Genomic DNA, 18,221 nt, shown 5'->3' on the forward strand with positions numbered 1-18,221 from the left:
AGGGGCATCAGGAGGGCTTGCTTGGACAGGGTCCCCCATCTCACTTCCAGGCTCTTATGTGCAGCAAGGAGGAATGGCTGGCTAAGCAACTGCTTCCTATTCACAGTTACGACCCTACTAACTCCTCTGGGCAGCCCAGTCCCATCTGGTGGTGAAATGCCAGCAGTCCTCGGCTTAGATGCCCTCAGAGACAACTCCTGCCCTTGTGCCTCAAGAAACAGAAGAAAGGCCGCTCATTCCTCCTGCTCTGGCGGGCTGGGACTCCTCCTCCTCCTTTCAGGTCTGGTCTGATTCCAGCCACCTCCCCCCTCAGGCCCAGATCACACCCAAGCAGGGACTCCCTCCCTCGGAGCCTTTATGGGGATGGGAGCTCCTGCCTGCTTATCAGGCATTCCTGCCTGCCTGTCTCCTCCAGCGTCCTGCTCAGCCAGTCAGGGGGAAAGGGAGGAAGACAGGAGGCATGGGCTTTGGGCTTTAACCCTTCCTGCTGCAAGATGCGGCAACTCTTGCATGCTCAGAAGGGTGAGTAGGATGAAGGCCAGAAGTCGCTCTTTGTACACCCGCCCACGGATACATGCACTGCCACTGCTGGTGCCCTGAGGGATGTGCAGGAAAAGCACACAAGAGCCTGTCATAGAGAAGGGAAGCACCTCCACGTTCCCTTCAAAAGCCACGCCCTAAGGAAACCTAGACCACGTACAGAGCACATGCCAGATTTCTTCCTGGCTCTGCACAGAACCTCAGGTATAGCTCCTCTACATGGCGAGGGGAGGGGGGAAGCTGGCTCTTCCTCTTGAAGTTAAACATATCCCCCCCGCAAAAGAAAAAACCCTATGTCAGAAAGAGCCCCAAACAGAGTGCTGGCCCCATGCACGATGAAGCTGGCCCCAATAGCTCTGAAGCAGATGCCAGAAAGTGGCATCCCTTGATGCATTCCCTAATGCCCAACTAGGCAGCCTGGCATCGTCCCCCCCCCTTCTTCCCCGCTTTGAACAAAACTGGTAGCCCTGAGGCCCACACCATCTCCGGATCCGGGCGGGATCAGCAGACTGTGCTGAGGCCTCCTGCTCTGAGCCTCCCTCCCTCCCAAGGTCCACCAAGTCCTCCCCAGGACAGGCACCAGGAGGACCAGGACCGGCAGCCCAGTGTTGGGCCAGGATTCGCCTCCTGCCCCCTGCTGTGCTCACAAACCTCTCTGCAGAGAAAATGGGGTGCCAAGCAGCCTGCACCAAGGGAGGGTCCCAGGCAGGTGGTCTGGCAGCAGCCAGCCGCCACACAAGGCCCAAAAGAAGAGGGCTCAGTCCCCCTGGCCCACTCTGAGCCCTGGCACCAGCTTCTAGAACACATGAAAACATCAGTATGTGGGTGCTTCTGAGCATGCACAGAGGGCCTTCCCCTCCCTAGTGAACAACACAGGTCTGGGGCTGATTTCCAGGTGGACGAAAGCCCCCCCCCCAGGCCTCCTCTCTCCTTGCAGAAGGGCCCAGTTCTGCCGCTCCCTCCCCCAGCCAGAGGCCTCCCATTCTGGCGCAAGCACAGCAGCAAGGGAGGTGGCCTTTTCTGGCTCAGGGCACTCTGCACATGCTTTGGAATCAGGCCACCCCAGCCAGCAAATGCCTCACCCTCACCCCCCCCCCCCACACACACACACATGGAAAGTGGCATCCCAGGACCAGCAGCTAAGGGGTTATTTTTAGCACCATGTTTACATTTCGGCCTCACCTCCTGTTTCCTCTCCCACCCTGGAAAGGGGATTCCAAACTCTCCCGAAAGGCTCCATGTGGAGAACAAGCCAGGGCAAGCGTAAGCACAGGGCAGGTGGAAGGAAGGAAGGAAGGAAGGGGGGAGAGGCTGGCCAGGAGGAGGGTGTGGGGCAGGGGGAAGCGGGTGGAAGCCGTGACCCTCTCACTGGCCAATGTCCAGGGCAAATCTTCTCCCTCCAGCTCTGGCAGAGACCCCCACGCCACCCGTCACCCCATCCGGGACCCAAAAGAAACCTCCTTTGCCCTTCTGAAAGATGCCAAGGCCTGCCCACCCCCACGCCCAGCCCTTCTCTGCAAATCCCAGGACACAGCTGAGCCTCTTTTGCTGGGGCGGGGGCCTCCCAGGGGCCTCGCAGCCACTCCGCATCAGGAGCAGCCAAAGAACGCCCTGGAAAGTGTGTGTGTGTTGGGGGGGGGGGGGAGGCCTACTGCAGTCCACATCTGGCCACCCGGGAGGCTCACCGGCTCAGAGCCCCTCTGCGGGGGGTGGGGCACAGACTTCAAGGGGAAGGGGTTTCTCCTCGAAGCCAGGCCTGGGGGGACACACTGCAGCCAGCCTGCAGCCACCTGAGGCTCCAGTGCCCCCTTCTCAGCATGGCACAGAGGCTCCTGACGCCTGCCAAGGGCGTGGCCCCGCCGCAGGAGGCCTCCAGGAATGCGCCCTCGAGGAAAAGGCCCGGCTCCGGAGCGAGCCAGAGAGGGAGTGAGGGGAGGGGGGGGGGCTCTGGCAGGCCGCCTTTTTCCTTCTTTCCCCCAGAACCCTTGGAAATCCCGGCACAAAGCTGCCCATTGTTACAGGCCCCGAGTGTGTTGCCCGGGCTGTGTGGGTGGAAGGGCAGCCAGAGGGAGTGCCGGCTCGGCTGGGCTGGGCTCGCTGGCCATCCCCTAACAGCACGGGGCGGGGGGGGGGGGGGGGAGAGGTCAGGTCTGCGGGAGAGCCAGCCGCGGGGGGGGGGGGGGTCCAGGCCAGACGCAGCTGCTGAGGGGCGCGGGGAGTTTCAGCAGCAGCACTCGGGGGCGGCAGTCTTCCAGCGCTCCTGGGGCGCCAACCCCAAAGCAGGCCCGTGCCTCTTAGCTGGAGTCGGAGGGGGCCCGCGGTGTCACCAGAGCCACCCCCAGAGATGCTCCCAGCAGAAGAAGCCAACCCGACCCAGCCCCCGCCGCCCGGACCCTCCCTGGGGTGGGCCACGCGGCCCCCTCCAAGGGGCCCAGCAATGGACGGGAGGGGTCCCGCAGAAGCCCAGCCCGCCCTTCTCTCTTTGTCCTGCCGGCAGCCCGGAGGCTCCACCGGGACAGCGCAGGCATCCGCCCGGCCCACACCGGCTTCCTCGCTGCCCTGGGCAGCCCGCGCCTGCTCCCGCCGCCCCCCCCCCCCCGACGGCTCCATCCTAAAGGTAGCGATTTCCACCAGGCTCTGCGGCCGCGCCGGGCGGGTACTCGGCGGCTTTTAAATGCAGCCAAGGCCGGGGCTAGAGGCTGGGCCACGCCAGAGCGCCGACGGGGCGCCCTCTTTCTCTCCTCACGCCTGGCCCGGGGACCCCGCCGGCCCACTCCGCTCCATGCGGGACGTGGCTCGAGCCTGCCCAGAGAGCCGCCCGCCGACGCCAGTCCGCCTGCCAGCCGCGCCACGAATAGCGGCTCCCCGACCACGGTTAAAATTAGACGCCCTGAGCTGGTGCGCCCAGCTGGCCCCCGTCCGCCGCTCCGCTCCCTCCTGCCTGCCGGGCGCTGGCTGCGGGGCCCACAAGACGACGGCCGCAGGCAGGCAGCGCCCCCCCCCCCCCATAGCCCCGGTCCCGCCGCCGCCCCACTTACGCCCAGCATCGCCGCGGCGGCCAGCGCCAGCGCCAGGCAACAGCAGCGCCCCGTCCAGCGGCCGCCCGGGGGGGCCCTCCGAGCCTCGGCGTCTCCCATCTGCGGGCGCGGCTCCGGCCCGGGAGCCCTCCAAGCCAAGGCGCGAGTTCAAGTCCTCCCGCCGGTGCGGGGCCGGCAGCTCCTGCGCGCTAAGCGGACGCCCCCTCGGCCGCCGCCGCCGCCTCCTCCTGCTGCTCTGCTCTGCTCTGGACGCCGCCGCCGCCGCCTCCCAACCCGCTGGTCCGCCTGCGAAGGGGCAGCAGCAGCAGCAGCAGCAGCAGCGCCGGGGCCGGGACGGAGCGGCGAGAGAGGCCAGCAGCCCCGCAAACTTTCCCTCGCCTCTCCCTGCTGCCCTCCCGCCCGCCGCCGCCGAAATCTCGGCTCCGCCACTCTGGGCCCGGCGCCTCGGCAAAGCTGGCCTGGACTCCGCCACGGGACGGGACGGGACGCGCCAGGGAGGGTGGAGCCGGGACGGGGCGGGGCGGGGCAGGGAGGCCTGGCGGCGCCGAGACCTCGGATACCCCCGCCTGCCCGGCCCCCCGACGGCCGAAGCGCGCCAGCAACTTGGGAGGGGGCGAAGCGCTGGGGCTCCCGGCCGCCCGGGGGGCGCCTCCATTCCTGCTGCAGCCGCTGGCTCTTGCTGCACGGGCCCAGTGCGGCCTTCTCCGGAGAAGCCCGGGGCCTCCAAGGGCCATCCGAGTGCCAAGACTGGCAGCCCCCGCAACACCCTCCAGCCCCTGGGACGCTCCGGCCGCGGCCTTCTCCCCCCCTTGGCCAAACAGGCCTGGGCTGCCTGGCGGCGGCTCTCCAAATTCCCTTTAACTGGTTGGCAACTTTTCTAGCCCGCCTCTCTGCCCGCCGGTGGCCACACAGCCTAAACCGAGGGGAAAACAGGGCTAAGATATTAATAGAAGCCAAAATACAGCGAGTTAAAACATCAGAAAGGAAGGAGCCCCAAGACAAGCCCCCCCCCCCATAAAGACAGCCTTTACTTGCTGGCAGGACTCAGGAGGGGGCAAGTCCACCCCCACCCCAAGGATTCTAGGGGGATCTGCCTGGAGCTGACTTGCGGGAAGGAAGACGGGATCTTGTGCCTGGATGGATCCCGGGTCCCCACCCCCCTCTAGTTGCCCCCCCCCCCCCCTGCCCAGCATGCCTTGTCCTTGCAGGCTCTGAGACCTTACTCCAGCCAGGCCTTTCTGAACAAGCCTCTGGCAAAATCCAATCCCAGCAGGCCCTGGAAAGAGAGGAGCCGCCTGCTGCTGCTCCTCCCTGGGGATCATACAAGGAGCCCTGCCCTGCCCTCCCCTCCCCTCCGCAGGCCACAAGCAGGCTGCCGCCCGACCCAGAGACCTCCTCTGGGTGGGAGAGGCCAGGCTGGGCGCAGGCCATGAGATCTAGTGCACACAGATGCACACAGCAGCTGAACACGTACAAACACGGCCCTCCCAGTCATGTACAAAGCAGCTGGGACAAGAATATGGTGCATTATCCGCTCCTGGTCTCTCACAATGGATGAGATCAAAACCATCTTCTTGCAGCCTTAATAATGTGTTGTTGTTTATGAAGCACAAATTGCAACTCCCATTTCCATCCCATAACATCTCCAAAAAGGGAGAAGATCCAAACTGTTTCAGTAGAATAACTTTGGTTTGCATCGCTTCATTTGAAGAAGCATGAATGAATGAGCAGGCATCCCCCTCTTCCAGCCCACCCTGGCCCCCTCCACCTCCACTCTGGAACTTATTTTGCATGTCCGGCCTTTTCTTGGAAAATGTGAATCAAGCAGACAGAAACAGCACCCCCCACATATGCTGGATTATGGGGCACAGTTCCAGAAAGGCAGAAGCCGCCATGGGTCACACAAACGCACACACAACACACACTGCTGTTGCACAACCAGGACCTTACAAGGCAAAGGAGGAGCAGCAAACACACCAGAAGATATAGATAGAATTCAACAAAATCCAAACATGCTGGGAAAGTGGGTGGAAGTGAACAGAATGCATTTTAACATGGATAAGTGCTGAGTTCTACATCTGCGTAACAAAAACAAGGGACACGCATACTGAATGGGGGATACGCTTCTGAGTAGCAGTGTGTGTGAACAAGATCTTGGGGGTATGGATGGACTGTACGTGTGATGCAGCAACCAAAAAAAGCGAATGCAATCTTGGGGTGTGTCAACAGAGGCATAACATCCAAATCGGGCAATGTCAGTCCTGCTGCACACTGCATTGGTCAGGCAGCACCTGGAGTCTTGTGTGTGGTTCTGGAGGCCTCACTTCAAGAAGGACGTAGCAGAATGGAGCGGGTGCAGAAGAGAGGGACAAGGATGACCAGGGGCTGAGAGACCAAGTCCTCTGAGAGGAATGGAGAAGAGGAGGTTGAGGTGGGGACATGACTTTAAGTCAGTTTGGTGTAACAGTTAAATGTGTGGACTCTTATCTGGGAGAACCAGGCTTGATTCCCCACTCCTCCACAGGCACCTGCTGGAATGGCCTTGGGGCAGCCATAGCTCTTGCAGGAGTTGTCCTTGAAAGGGCAGCTGCTGTGAGAACTCTCTCAGCCCCACCCACCTCATGGTGTCTGTTGTGGGGGAAGAAGCTAAAGGAGATTGTGAGCCACTCTGAGACGCTGAGATTTGGAATGGAGAGCAGGATATAAATCCAATATCCAATCCAATAAGTATCGGAAGGGCTGTCCCTTAGAGGAGAGCAGGGAGCTGTTTCTGTTGGCAGCAGAGAGGACTCGTAATAATGGGTTTAAATTAAGGGTGGGAAGGAACTGGTGGGAGATTAGGGGAAACTTTTTTGCAATAATAGTTGTTCAGCAGTGGAATCAGCAGTGGTGAGCTGAGCTCCCCCTCACTGGCAGTCTTTAAGCAGCAGCTGGACGAATACTTGTGAGAGAGGCTAGGCTGATCCTGCATTGAGCAGGGGGTGGGACTAGGTGGCCTCTATGGCACCACCCAACTCTGTGGTTCTGGGATTCAAAGAGATGAGGGGCCAGGGAAGGGACGGTTGGCCCTTCAAGGAAGGCGCTTAAGCCTCCGTCAAGGAATGTTGAGATGGGGTGAGATGTCCACCGAGTTTTCATTGGGCTTTTCTTTGCCCTTTTCCAAATCCCAGCTGAAAACAAAACCCCCTGAGGCTGAGGAGCTGCCAAATACACTCAGGGTTTCCAAGGAGGAGTTTGGGCTGGGACGGGGCTCCCCAGATGCAAGTTCAAGCTTGGCTCTCAGCAGAGAATGCTTCCCTGCCCCCCCCCCCCCCAGTGCACCTGGGTCAGCAGAGCATCAGTCTGGTCTGTCTCTGGGGGCATCTTCCCTCCCCATCCCATGGTGTCTCATGACAGGCAGAACATCTGTCGAAGTGAGAGGCCAAGCAGAGAGCCAGGACCATTCCTGAGCAGGGGTTCTTGTCTGGTTCCCCTGGTTCTGCTTCCTTGCCCCTTCTGGCTGGGGGTAAAGGAGGGGTCTCTGTCCCTTACTGTGCAAAACACCAGGCAAGCTGCAGGCAAACACATGGCATTAATGATTAACTCCCCAGTCCCTGGCTGAATGTGTGTTGCGCCTTCCTGTCTTAGCAAGCAAGCGGACGAAGGTGGAATGGCACGCTTGGGTGGAGAGTCTCGGGAGAGCCAGAAGTGCTGTCCTGAGGGATGTCCATCCACAGAGCTCAAGGGCACTGTGCCACCAGCCCCTCCTGCGGAGCAGCACTGCTCCTCCCCATTTGGCAAACACCTGGCTGCCCTCCTCAGACTCAGAACCCCCCCCCCCTCCACTTCTCTGAATGCTGAGAAGGTCCCTGCTTGGCTGGAGCCAAGTATGGGACTCAAGAAAACGGTGCTGCAGAAGGGATCTCTTTTGCTGCCCTCTCCTGGCGGAGATGAGGTGCCGCTCCAAAGAATGGGATTCCGGCGCCTCTGCCACAGTTCCTTGCGCTGTTTGCAGGAGCCCCTCATCAGCTGCAGCCAATACAAGCACAAATCCACCCCCCCCCCCCACAAAGAAGCAGTTATTGAGGCCAGCCCTACTGCTAGGGAGACTGGGGGAGGGGGGCAGCAAATAACCGTTCCTTGGAGCTTGCTGTTGTGTTGTCATGATCCTGAGGAGGCTCCTGTCTCAGCCACTCCTGCTTTCTGTGGTCATCCGGGGCAGCAGGAATTGGGGGGGGGGTCACAGTGAGGAGAGTCCTGCTTGATTTGAGAGGCTGGCTGGACCCCTGTGACTGGAGGAAGTGGAAGGCAGCACGATCCGGGTGGGCAGCCGTGTTGGTCTGAAGCAATAGAACCAAGTGGGAGTCCAGTAGCACCTTTAAGACCAACAAAGTTTGACTCAGAACGTAAGCTTTCATGTGCTAGAAGCACACTTCATCAGATGAGGAATGAGGTACAGTGAGCAGAGTTACATCTAGCTGGTGGGCAGTGGTTAAGAATGCAAAGTGGTATGAAGTTAGAATCCAATGGCAAAATATTTGTGGCAGCAACATATTTTCATTTGCAATCTCCGGTGGGTTTGCACCCTGGGAAAGATGGCCAGGACAGCCACCAGTTCTGCCCCAGCCCTCCACTACAAATCTCTCTGCCTCTTTCCATTTAAAGAAGAAAGCTACTCGGTGGTCTGTGTTCCGATGGCGTGCTTGGGGGGGGGCTCTGCAGCGGATCGAAAAAAGACCAGAAACTCTCAGGCCGACGCAACTTTCTTTAGCACCCCACATCACATCCTGGCACCATGCCTGTGTCACAGCATTGCCACCTGCTTTTCTCACTTTCCATTTGCAAGTTGCTGCTCACGGCCAAGTTTGAGGGCCAGGACTGGTGGAATCATGCTCGCGTGGAGGACCGAAGGGCTCTGGCTCCAGGTGGAGGCTGGGAACTGGAATTTGTGGCTCTTTGTCCTGCCGTGGAGTGTTGCATTCTTGGAAAGCACAGGGGGGTCCCAGGGTCTGGTCAATCATTTTCTGCTAAACTGCTCCACCATTCACCTCAGCGCCTTCATTCCCAGGAGGATTAAATGGGGGGTCAAAGGTAGCTGGCAGGACTGACTGTAAAGTTCAGAGTACCCTGGAGAAAGGGGCTGTTCAGCAAGGAACTGGTGGAAAGGGGCCTGTGGGAAGGAGGGCAGAGAGAAGGAAGGCGAGTGCGGGAATTCTGCCTCTGGGAAGAAGGGAGAGAGACTCCTGTGCCCAGGAGGCATGGCAATTCCTGATGTGGAGCAGAAGCCACAGAGAGCTCATAGATCCTTTGGGGTCTTTGTGCCCATGGAAAAGAGGGGCTGTGGGTCTTCCAGTATCCCTCATCTTGCCACATGCAGCATGGAATGCCCAGATCTTGTTAAGCTGAAATGGGCAGATAAGGCAAGTGAATTTGAGGCACAAGGACTGATAATATATTTACATCTTCATTTGGAGTGTGGAAGAGAAAAGAGAGAGATATCTCTGTTGATGAAAAAGCCGCAACTTGGTATGCATAATGCATCTCTGTAACCTTAGGGACTTTCTCTAGCTGGAAAAAGATACAGCCATACATTTTAAACGCTTCTTATTTAATTTCTGTAGGAGTTGACAAAAGTCACAAATGTGCGTGTTGATGATCCAGGAAGCCTTAAGCACACACAGAGAAGTAGGACGTCCTCCGGCTACCTCTTCCATCATTCCTTTGTTAGGCAAAAGGCTGGCTAATGGTCCAGGAGAGTTATATGATGTTTCCTCAATGGGTGGGAGCCAATGGCTGGAGACATTCTCCAGGTAGCTGAGAACCCCTCAGTCTCCCCCTTCCAAAGCCCCATTGTGACACCAACAGATTTACTGTGGCATTTGTGCACTAGAGCCCACCTTATCAGATGCATGCTGTATATTCTTAGTTGGCAGACAAGCATATCTGTTTGTTGGGGGGGTGGGGTGGGGGCGTGTAAACACTGGGAACAAAGGGCAATGAGATGCTGTGACATTTTTATGGGATGTATTCAGAATAAGCTTTTGGTCTTTCTGCTTACTTGTAATAAAAAGGATTACTTGGATTTCACTTTGTGTAGAAGAATAAGCCCTACCCTGCTTTTTGAGGGGGAGAAGATTATACGTTTGCAGCAAAGGAAAGAGAAGAGATGCATGTTGGCAATTTTTTAAGGGCTGGAAATAAGTGTGCACACGCACACACAGAGGCGAGTTTATGGCTGAAAGTGGTGGTGCAGGTTTGAGCCTTGCCCAAGATGGGGACCTCAGTTTTTAAGAGAGTTCCTTTGTCTTCACATACTGTGCTTGCCTGCTTTTAAATTCAACCAATGCCAGCGTCTCTAGACATTCCCTCAAGTCCAAAGGAAGGTGAACCTGCTTGCCCTGATGAATTTCGGGGGGTAAGTTCAGGTCAACCCTGGTCCAAATGAGGCTCTGCACTCCACTCTGAAGAATCCCAGGGCCAGTGGTTTCTACAAGGAAAGTACTAACTAGTGAGTCTCGTCTTCTCATGATATGACCCGAGTTTGACAGTCTGTTTCATCATTTCAGCTTCTATGGAGAGTTCAGGCTGAAATTGATTTGGAACCCACTTATTTGTCTTTTCAACAGGATGGTACAATAAGGTGGTATTCGAATTTCCCCCTTCTGTGAGCAGGAAAAGACCCAACGTGAGACGGATTGGCTCAACCAAGGAAGCCGCAAGGGTCCTCCATTTGCAAGACCTGAGCAAGGCTGTTAACAAGAGGACGTTTTGGAGGTCATTCATTCAAAGGGTCATCATAAGCAGAAGTGACTTGACAGCACTTCACACACATTCGTGGGCCATTGAGAGGCTTCTGCTGTACCAGGAAATCCTGCCTGTTCCCAGTCTCTGCCGCTGACTCTTGCTCATTTTGGAAGCCACCAGCTGCTTTGTCTCTTTTCCTCTCATCCAGAAACATGCCTCGTGTCTGGCGCTGCCACCTCCAGGCCTGGGCATCTCTTGGCATTCAACCTTCCCCCAAGCCCCCTCCACCTCTCCTTGCTTCTCCAGGTGCCTGCAGTGTAACCTTCCCAGCTCAATGGGAGATTAATTATTTGCCACCCTGTTGCCAAACACCTGCTGTGCGTCCCAGGCAAAGGAGGCAGGCTGGCTGCACAGACGTTGGGCTAGAAGATCCAGGAGGGCAACATCCGTTCTTGTGGAGCTCAAGGGCAGGGCTGTGGTCTGCTGATCTCATCTCAGCTGCACTCAAACCAAAAATTAATTTGAGATACTGTGGAGTCTTGCTGCAGTCAGCTGATGTGCCCTAAGTGGCCACCCCCTTGGAGTTTGGGCAAAAGAACAGCACACACATCTGAGGTGCAGCAAGTTTTTTTTCAGGTCCTCACCTTGGGGGTGTTCATACATGACCCTTTAGTTCATGGTTGTTTGTCTCACTAGGGATCTGTGCAAAAGTTAGTAAGCAATGGTCAGCAAACACTCTTTGCACGGCAGGTGAATTTTCAGCATCACACATTACCATGCACAGCCATGAATGTTGAAAGGCAGACCAGTTCTTCTTTGTACCAAAAATGAGAGGAGCCAGTGATGAGGCCTGCCCAGGATCACCCTCTGGCTAATCCAGGGTCTTGCGGTGGCTTCTTATGTTCAGAGATGTCATTTGTTCATATGCACTGGAGCTAAATTCCAGGGGTGAGTTCAGGTCAACCCTCATTCAAATGAGGCTCTGCACTCTGCTTTGAAGAATCCTAGGGTGAGTGGTTTCTACAAGGAAAGCACTGTGTAAACAGGGTTTGCCCATGTCTCCCCCTTCCATCCTGCAGGGCACACATCATTGCTGACAAGAGATACTCCTGGAGGACTGTGTGTGTTCCAGGGGCGGCCTTGGGTCATACTGAGATAGGGCTGGCCACACCTGCAGCTGTGAACCAGCATGCTTGGGGGAGGGGGATATTTAAAAAACCCTGCTGCTCATTCTCATTCTCACTTTCACAGACGATCACTCAGGCCACGATGTGGAGGTTCTCTATCACACTCCTGCTGGCAGTTGGAGGTAAAGTGCCAATCCTGGGTGTCTGCTCTTCTGCACCACTCATTTACCAGGAAACTTCTGAGTTCACCACAGCCCAAGTGATCTTCCTTGCAAGGTCCTTTTCTTCTCTCTTGGTGGATTCTGGCTGTAAGAGCAGAAGGAATGGCTTTCTTGCCCAAAATGTTGACTTTCCCATATCTTGGCTGACTTGGATGCTTCCTGGCTGGCTTTGCCATGCATAGGTTCTGGGGAAGGACCTAGCCTCTTCCAGTGGCAATTGCCTAAAACATACAGCTATGAAATACTCCTGTTTCAGGAAGACTTTTAGGACACTGGGTGCTAAGCAGTGATGGGATTTGGCAAGGACGAATGTGGGTAGAAGACAAGGCTATAAATGCAACAGATCCTACTCATGTTTAGGTCATGCAGCATACCTAAGCTTCATTAGGAACCTGGAGGAGATCTGAGTCAATAGTGAGTGCTGGAGCAGGCAGATGGCTCTCCTTTGCGAAGGAAGCTGGAGGCAGGGCGGGCCATACCACCAGGCAAACTAAGCAACTGCCTAGGGCACTTGCCTCTTGGGGGTGCCAAACTGGGCAACCCTCCATGTGACTCGGTGACCAGAAGTTAGCCTTGTCTAGGGTGCCAGACAGTCTAGGCCTGGCCCTGGCTGAAGGGTGGCCTTGGAACTGCTGTGAGATCTGGGAAACAGCCAAAGGGGAAACCACCTCAGGTACTGCTGAGGACGGTGCTGTTTATTTGCCTGGCTCACTCTCTGACTTTTTCCAGAGGCCATCTCGTGGGCAATCCTGGAGAGAGCGAGTGAGGCCAGTGCCTCCATCTCCCTCTGGTGGGATGCTGTGGAATAAACGCCACCTCCGTTCCAGAAAGAAGGAACCCAGTGGAATTGTCACGCATGGGATCCTCCTTGTCTCATTGTAATCTGCTCTCTCTTTAGCTCATGGCTGTGGAGAGCCCACCTATGCCCCCTTGGGGAGAGTAGTGAATGGTGAGGATGCTGTGCCTTATAGCTGGCCCTGGCAGGTAAGTTTGGTTACTTTGGACTTTGTAAAAATTGGGGGGGGGGGGAGGTGGACTAGTTACTTAGATGAGGCTGCAGTAAGTTGCTACTTCCTTGTTCCATGCAGAGCTGTATAAGCAGCAGGCTAAAGACAGAGATGAAGTTCTGAACTCTGAATAAGCAAAAGAATAGACACCCTTTACTGGGATTCAGTCCCCGTTCCGAGTACCCCGGCACTGTCTTCAGTCCACAGCTTCATTTTTGCACCCCAATACTCTCAGGCCAACAACTAGGAATATAAGGGTTTAAAGGTAAAGGAAGCACCAGGTCATTACTTACCAACCCTTGGGGTCATGTCACATCATGACGTTTTCTTGGCAGACCTTTTACAGGGTGGTTTGCCGTTGGCTTCCCCAGTCATCTACATTTCCCCCCCAACAAGCTAGGTACTCATTTTACCGACCTTGGAAGGATGGAAGGCTGAGTCAACCTTGAGCCAGCTATCTGAACCCAGCTTCCGCCAGGATCAAACTCAGGTCATGAGCAGAGAACTTGGACTGCAGTACTGCAGCTTACCACACTGCATCATGCGGTTTCACACCCCAAAATACATATTGGTCCACAATGGATCTCTTAGTTAATAAGGTGCTGGGTGCCAGAAGCCAGAGTCAGCCCTGTGTTGTTTAGGGAGCCTTCATTTCATGCTCCTGAGGCCATAGAATTAAATGGGAATAAGCTAGCAATGGACATGGAGTGGAGGAGATTTATGTGTACATAATTGCCCTCTGTAATGCTTTCCACAGATCTCCCTGCAGTATGAGAGCAATGGAGAGTTCTACCACACTTGTGGAGGAAGCCTTATTGCCCCCAACTGGGTCATGACTGCTGGACATTGCATCTCGTAAGTTCTGTCACTGCATGTGCAGGATTTAAGCATCAGATAGGGCCTGAGGGAGGAGGAGTTGTTTGAGTCTGAATAGCTGGTCTCCATCTGGTAGTAGAAGAAGAAGAAGATATTGGATTTATATCCCGCCCTCCACTCCAAAGAGTCTCAGAGCGGCTCACAATCTCCTTTCCCTTCCTCCCCCACAATAGACACCCTGTGAGGTGGGTGGGGCTGAGAGGGCTCTCACAGCAGCTGCCCTTTCAAGGACAACCTCTGCCAGAGCTGTGGCTGACCCAAGGCCATTCCAGCAGCTGCAAGGGGAGGAGTGGGGAATCAAACCCGGATCTCCCAGATAAGAGTCCACTCACTTCACCACTACACCAAACTGGCTCTCCAGTAGTAGAAGGCACTGGGAGTCTCCATGTTGGCTCCATGTTGGCCAGTACTGTCTACTCTCACAGGCAGCAACTCTCCAGAGTCTCAGGTAGAGGACATGTACATCGTTTGAGGTTCTTACTGGAGGTACTAGGGACTGAACATGGATCCTTGTGCTTGCAGAAACTTGCACAAGGTTATTAGCGTCATGAGCACTGGGACAAGGAACAAAGCAGGGAGAGGCTGGACTGCATATTTTCTACCATCTATCTCCCAACCAAGCAGGCTTCCATTTGTTTCCTAGAGATTGTCCACCTATCTCACAGAAGCCAGAAAGAGTTTTGTTTGTGCCAGGCTGCCTTGGGTTCTGGCACCAGAACTGGTTTCCATTGCCAATACTCTGTCCTAGAATGTATAACTTAATCATACTGCCTTTGTGCATATGCAGAGTTCTTGCCCTAGTGCCACATCAGCCACAAGTAGTCCACTCCAATTCAGAGTGAAGGAGCAGAGGTTGAAGGTCAGAGAGGATGATGAGCCCCTGCACTTCTCACTTCACAAATAAACACTGGGATGAGGCTGCCATGGAAATCCTCACCCAGCACTGAATCCTGCCCCCGTCCTTCCTCTGCATGACCGCCAGTCCTTCCTTTTCAGCTCGTCCCGCAAGTACAAAGTTGTGCTGGGTGAGTATGACAGGAGTACCGCAGAGGGCACTGAGCAGCACATCCCTGTGAACTCAGGAGACATATTTGTGCATCCTGGCTGGAACAACAACTGTGTGTCTTGTGGGTAAGTACAGCTGTGGGAATTGGTCGTGCTATCTCTTCAACCTCTGGTGGAGAGCTGAGGAGAAGAAGGGTCACGTAAAAACTGCTGCACACAAACCAAGAGAAAGATCTAGAGCCCACATGAGCGGAAGAAGCAACTGTAGATAGTTTTGTTTGGTTGCGCCAGAAGGAGTAGTGAGGGGAGGACTAAAATCAGTGTTTTGGGACCTGTCTCTCCACATTTCCTGTCTCTCCACATTTTAAGGGTTCGTTGTTATTGGCTGGTCTGTAATGTTCTTTATCTTGATTCAAAACTTTATATTGATAAATTTTATTTTGATGGAGACCAGCTCTCTAACTCACTTAGAACATTGTCTGAAATTCGTGGGTGCTTGCTGGAGAATGGAATGAGATTCAAAGATTCAAGGGGCCTTAATCTGAACCAGGATTTAGCTCCAGAATGTATCTGAAAAGCCTGGAGGCAGCAGCTGAATGTGTGCAGTGTCACCCCTCCTCATTGAGCAGCCCACAACTAACTCCCATACAACTTGGATTAGAGGACATGGTTTCATGTTTGAGCTTGTCTCCCCTCCTGTAAGGAATGTTGCCTTAAGGTCACATTATCCACCACTTCCTTTGGAGCAGCAAAGACCCTCAATACATTATTAATTTTCTTTGGCACAGAGTCCTGGAAATTGATTGCCACATAAAAGATTTCAGGATGTTCCTGTCAACCTTTGCTTGTATTCTACCCGTGACTCCTCTCCTTCTCTTTCAGCGACGACATTGCCCTGCTCAAACTGTCCCGTGAAGCAGTACTCAACGACAAGGTGCAGCTGGGCTGCCTCCCACCCCGAGGAGAGCTGCTGCCCAATGACTACCCATGCTTCATCAGTGGCTGGGGGCGCCTCTACAGTGCGTGATTTAATTCCTGCCAATGGGAGAGGTGGGAATGGAGAGCTCAGGAAGAGTGATGAGGTTAAAGTCTTCAACTTGAAGACACTGGAATGGCTGCCGGCTCTTGTCTGTATTCTCAGCATCATGGCTGTTCAGAGCCAATCTATCACCCCCAGTAGGCCCATGGTTCTCCCAGCATTTAGCATTGCTGCAGGCAATGGAACATGGTCACAGTTACTGTGGCTTATAGCAGTGCTTCCAAACCTTTTTTGCTATAGTGACCCACAGGTTCAAAGGTACTTGGCATGGTGATCAATTTAACAAAATAAAAAACAGAGCATGCAAAACCCAATAGAAATGCAAAAGCTGGAGACCTACTTCCATGGGCTTCACAACCCACTTTTGGGTCAGGACCCACAGGCTGGGAAATGCTGGCTTATAGCAGTTTCTTGTGCTTTTTAACAAGCATAATTGGCAATAGAGGACCTTTAAAAATGTTGTCTCACCTCTATCAGCTTAAATGATGAAGTGGGAGAAAGTGCCCCATTTCACTTCCCGTGAAAGGAAGTTGCTGGCAACACAAACATTTCCTTCTAAGCCACCCGTTCCCTGGGCACACTTGCTCTAGCTGTAAAGTCAGCCTCAATATTAGCCAATGAGAAAATTAGGAATATATGTCTATGATCTGTTTAACACAAGTGTGGGAAATAAACAGTTTCAAGCATTCTGCTCAAGGGCATAACTACGTAAACAACCACAAGTCCAGGGAATGACAGGTGCTAACGGACTAGCTCTGTCAGAATGGTGGTGGCTGCCACAGAAGCCTGATCCCTCTTTGGGCTCTCCCCCTACAGCTGGTGGACCTCTCCCCTCCAAACTACAGCAGGCATTGCTCCCAGCAGTGGACCACGCACACTGCACACAGCCAACCTGGTGGGGAACCACTGTAAAGGAGACAATGGTTTGTGCCGGAGGAGACGTACGAGCTGGTTGCAATGTGAGTAATGAATGGCAAACAGGAGACTTAAACTGTGAGCTGGGACTGCAATGACGTTTGCATCCCTGTCGTCATGCTTGTATCCTTAGGTCCCTGGGACTATTTCTTGAGTTGGGCAATAAAAAGCAGGCAGTGCCATAAAAGATCTTTTGTACTTCCAATCCAGCTACTTAACAGACTTCAACTTAACTGATGTAGAAGAAATAAAATAAAAATGTGCTGTTGAGGCTTTGGAGACTGACTTCTTGCACCTTGGGCATTTGACTGCTATATTTATCGTGTAGAAATTGTAAGGGTAATCGTAGATAAATATATGGTCTGAGTAGCACTAAAAGATACAAAAAAGAGTCTTGTGGCCCTTTTAAGTAAGTGTTATAGCAGAAGCTTTTGTTAACTAAAGCCTACTTCACTGGATATTCATGTTGGATGAAATGTTTTCTTCATTGTACAACACAAAGCTTTTGAAATTCTATAAAGTAAGAGTCCAGTAGTACCAACACGGCTGCCTGCCGGGATCTATCTACATGGAATCCTGTGACAATGTATTTATTTTCAGGGTGACTCTGGTGGCCCTCTTAACTGCCAGGCTGCAGATGGGAGATGGTATGTCCATGGAGTTACTAGCTTTGTGTCTGCCTGGGGGTGCAACACCTTGAAAAAACCGACTGTTTTCACCCGGGTCTCTGCTTTCAACTCCTGGATTGAAGAGGTATTGTTTTGTGGCCTTGCTTGTATCCAGGGATGGGGAAAGAGCATGCTGGCAGATGCCTATGGAACTGGAATCTCTCCTACCAAAATGGGATGGCATGGAATTACCTAGTAGGAAGGACAGACTTCCCTAGTCCATTCTCTCATGCAGAATATCCCACTCAGTTTCCAGGAAGAAAGAGGGACATGAAAGGTCAGCTGAAGGAAGCAGGGGTTGCCTTGGAACTCATGAATAAAATGCAGAAGCTGGAAAAGCATCTTGTTTATTGGGCATTTTAGCTCCTTGTGAAGTTGCCCAACTATGTCCTGTCCCACTTCCACATAAAATACTACAGCTGTTAGCAAGGAACATAGCAGACTCTCAGGGTCAGATTTCTGCAGACTTAGGGTTGGAAGGAACAAGGGGCCAAATTCAGGTGCAGATTCCTACTGTCCTTGTACTTTTACTTGTAACGCAACTCTGGTTTTGTTTTGCAGACGATTTCCAACAACTAATTTCAAGCAGCAGCCCATCTGATTGGATTCTGCCTGTTAAGAATAAAATACTTCTTGACCAACATTTCTCTCACACTAGTTCCTTCTTTTTGCCTCCCTCATATATTTCAGAGATTGCCAAACAGAGAATACGCCAAAGGCATTTAGTTTTTGTTCAGCCAAGCTAGATGCTGCCACTACTCTCTTCTCAGCGTTTGTTCTTCAGAAAAGAGGGTGAAACGAAACAAAGCTATGCAGTTTCTGCTTTTCTATAGCAGAATAAGTCTTAAGTAGTCATTTTCTCCATGAAAGAACAATTCAAGAGCTGAACATAATCACCAGCCTCTTAAATCCTATATATAATTTTGTTTAAAATCCTCTCGTCAGTTTCCTTCTGTTCCACAGTTATCCTTCAGCCTATTCACTCACTTTTTGCCTCAGTCTCTGCCTTTCCACCCCTTCAGTCTTTCCCTTCCTGTCCTTGCTCTTCATCAGCTCCATGGT

The 18,221-nt window shown here is 53.7% G+C and overlaps 1 protein-coding gene across 1 annotated transcript; it reads left to right on the forward strand.

Annotated features, from left to right (window-relative positions):
• Positions 1-11,543: 11,543 nt before the first annotated feature.
• On the forward strand, positions 11,544-17,800 carry CELA3B (chymotrypsin like elastase 3B). Its single transcript, XM_060258890.1, has 8 exons — positions 11,544-11,610; positions 12,548-12,633; positions 13,414-13,511; positions 14,529-14,663; positions 15,420-15,556; positions 16,393-16,535; positions 17,092-17,244; positions 17,721-17,800. Exons 1-8 carry the CDS (start codon positions 11,571-11,573, stop codon positions 17,736-17,738), a joined length of 810 nt encoding a protein of 269 aa, XP_060114873.1. The 5' UTR covers positions 11,544-11,570; the 3' UTR covers positions 17,739-17,800.
• The last annotated feature ends 421 nt before the right edge of the window (positions 17,801-18,221 follow it).

The sequence above is a fragment of the Heteronotia binoei genome, chromosome 18 (assembly GCF_032191835.1).
Source record: "Heteronotia binoei isolate CCM8104 ecotype False Entrance Well chromosome 18, APGP_CSIRO_Hbin_v1, whole genome shotgun sequence".
In the NCBI taxonomy this organism is placed as follows: Eukaryota; Metazoa; Chordata; class Lepidosauria; order Squamata; family Gekkonidae; genus Heteronotia; species Heteronotia binoei.

Excerpts from the sequence above, each read along its gene's own strand:
- CELA3B (XM_060258890.1), top strand. The coding sequence starts at position 11,571 with ATGTGGAGGTTCTCTATCACACTCCTGCTGGCAGTTGGAG. Across the intron at positions 15,557-16,392 it reads TGGCTGGGGGCGCCTCTACA|CTGGTGGACCTCTCCCCTCC; the intron begins GTGCGTGATTTA and ends CTCCCCCTACAG. Across the intron at positions 16,536-17,091 it reads ACGTACGAGCTGGTTGCAAT|GGTGACTCTGGTGGCCCTCT; the intron begins GTGAGTAATGAA and ends ATTTATTTTCAG.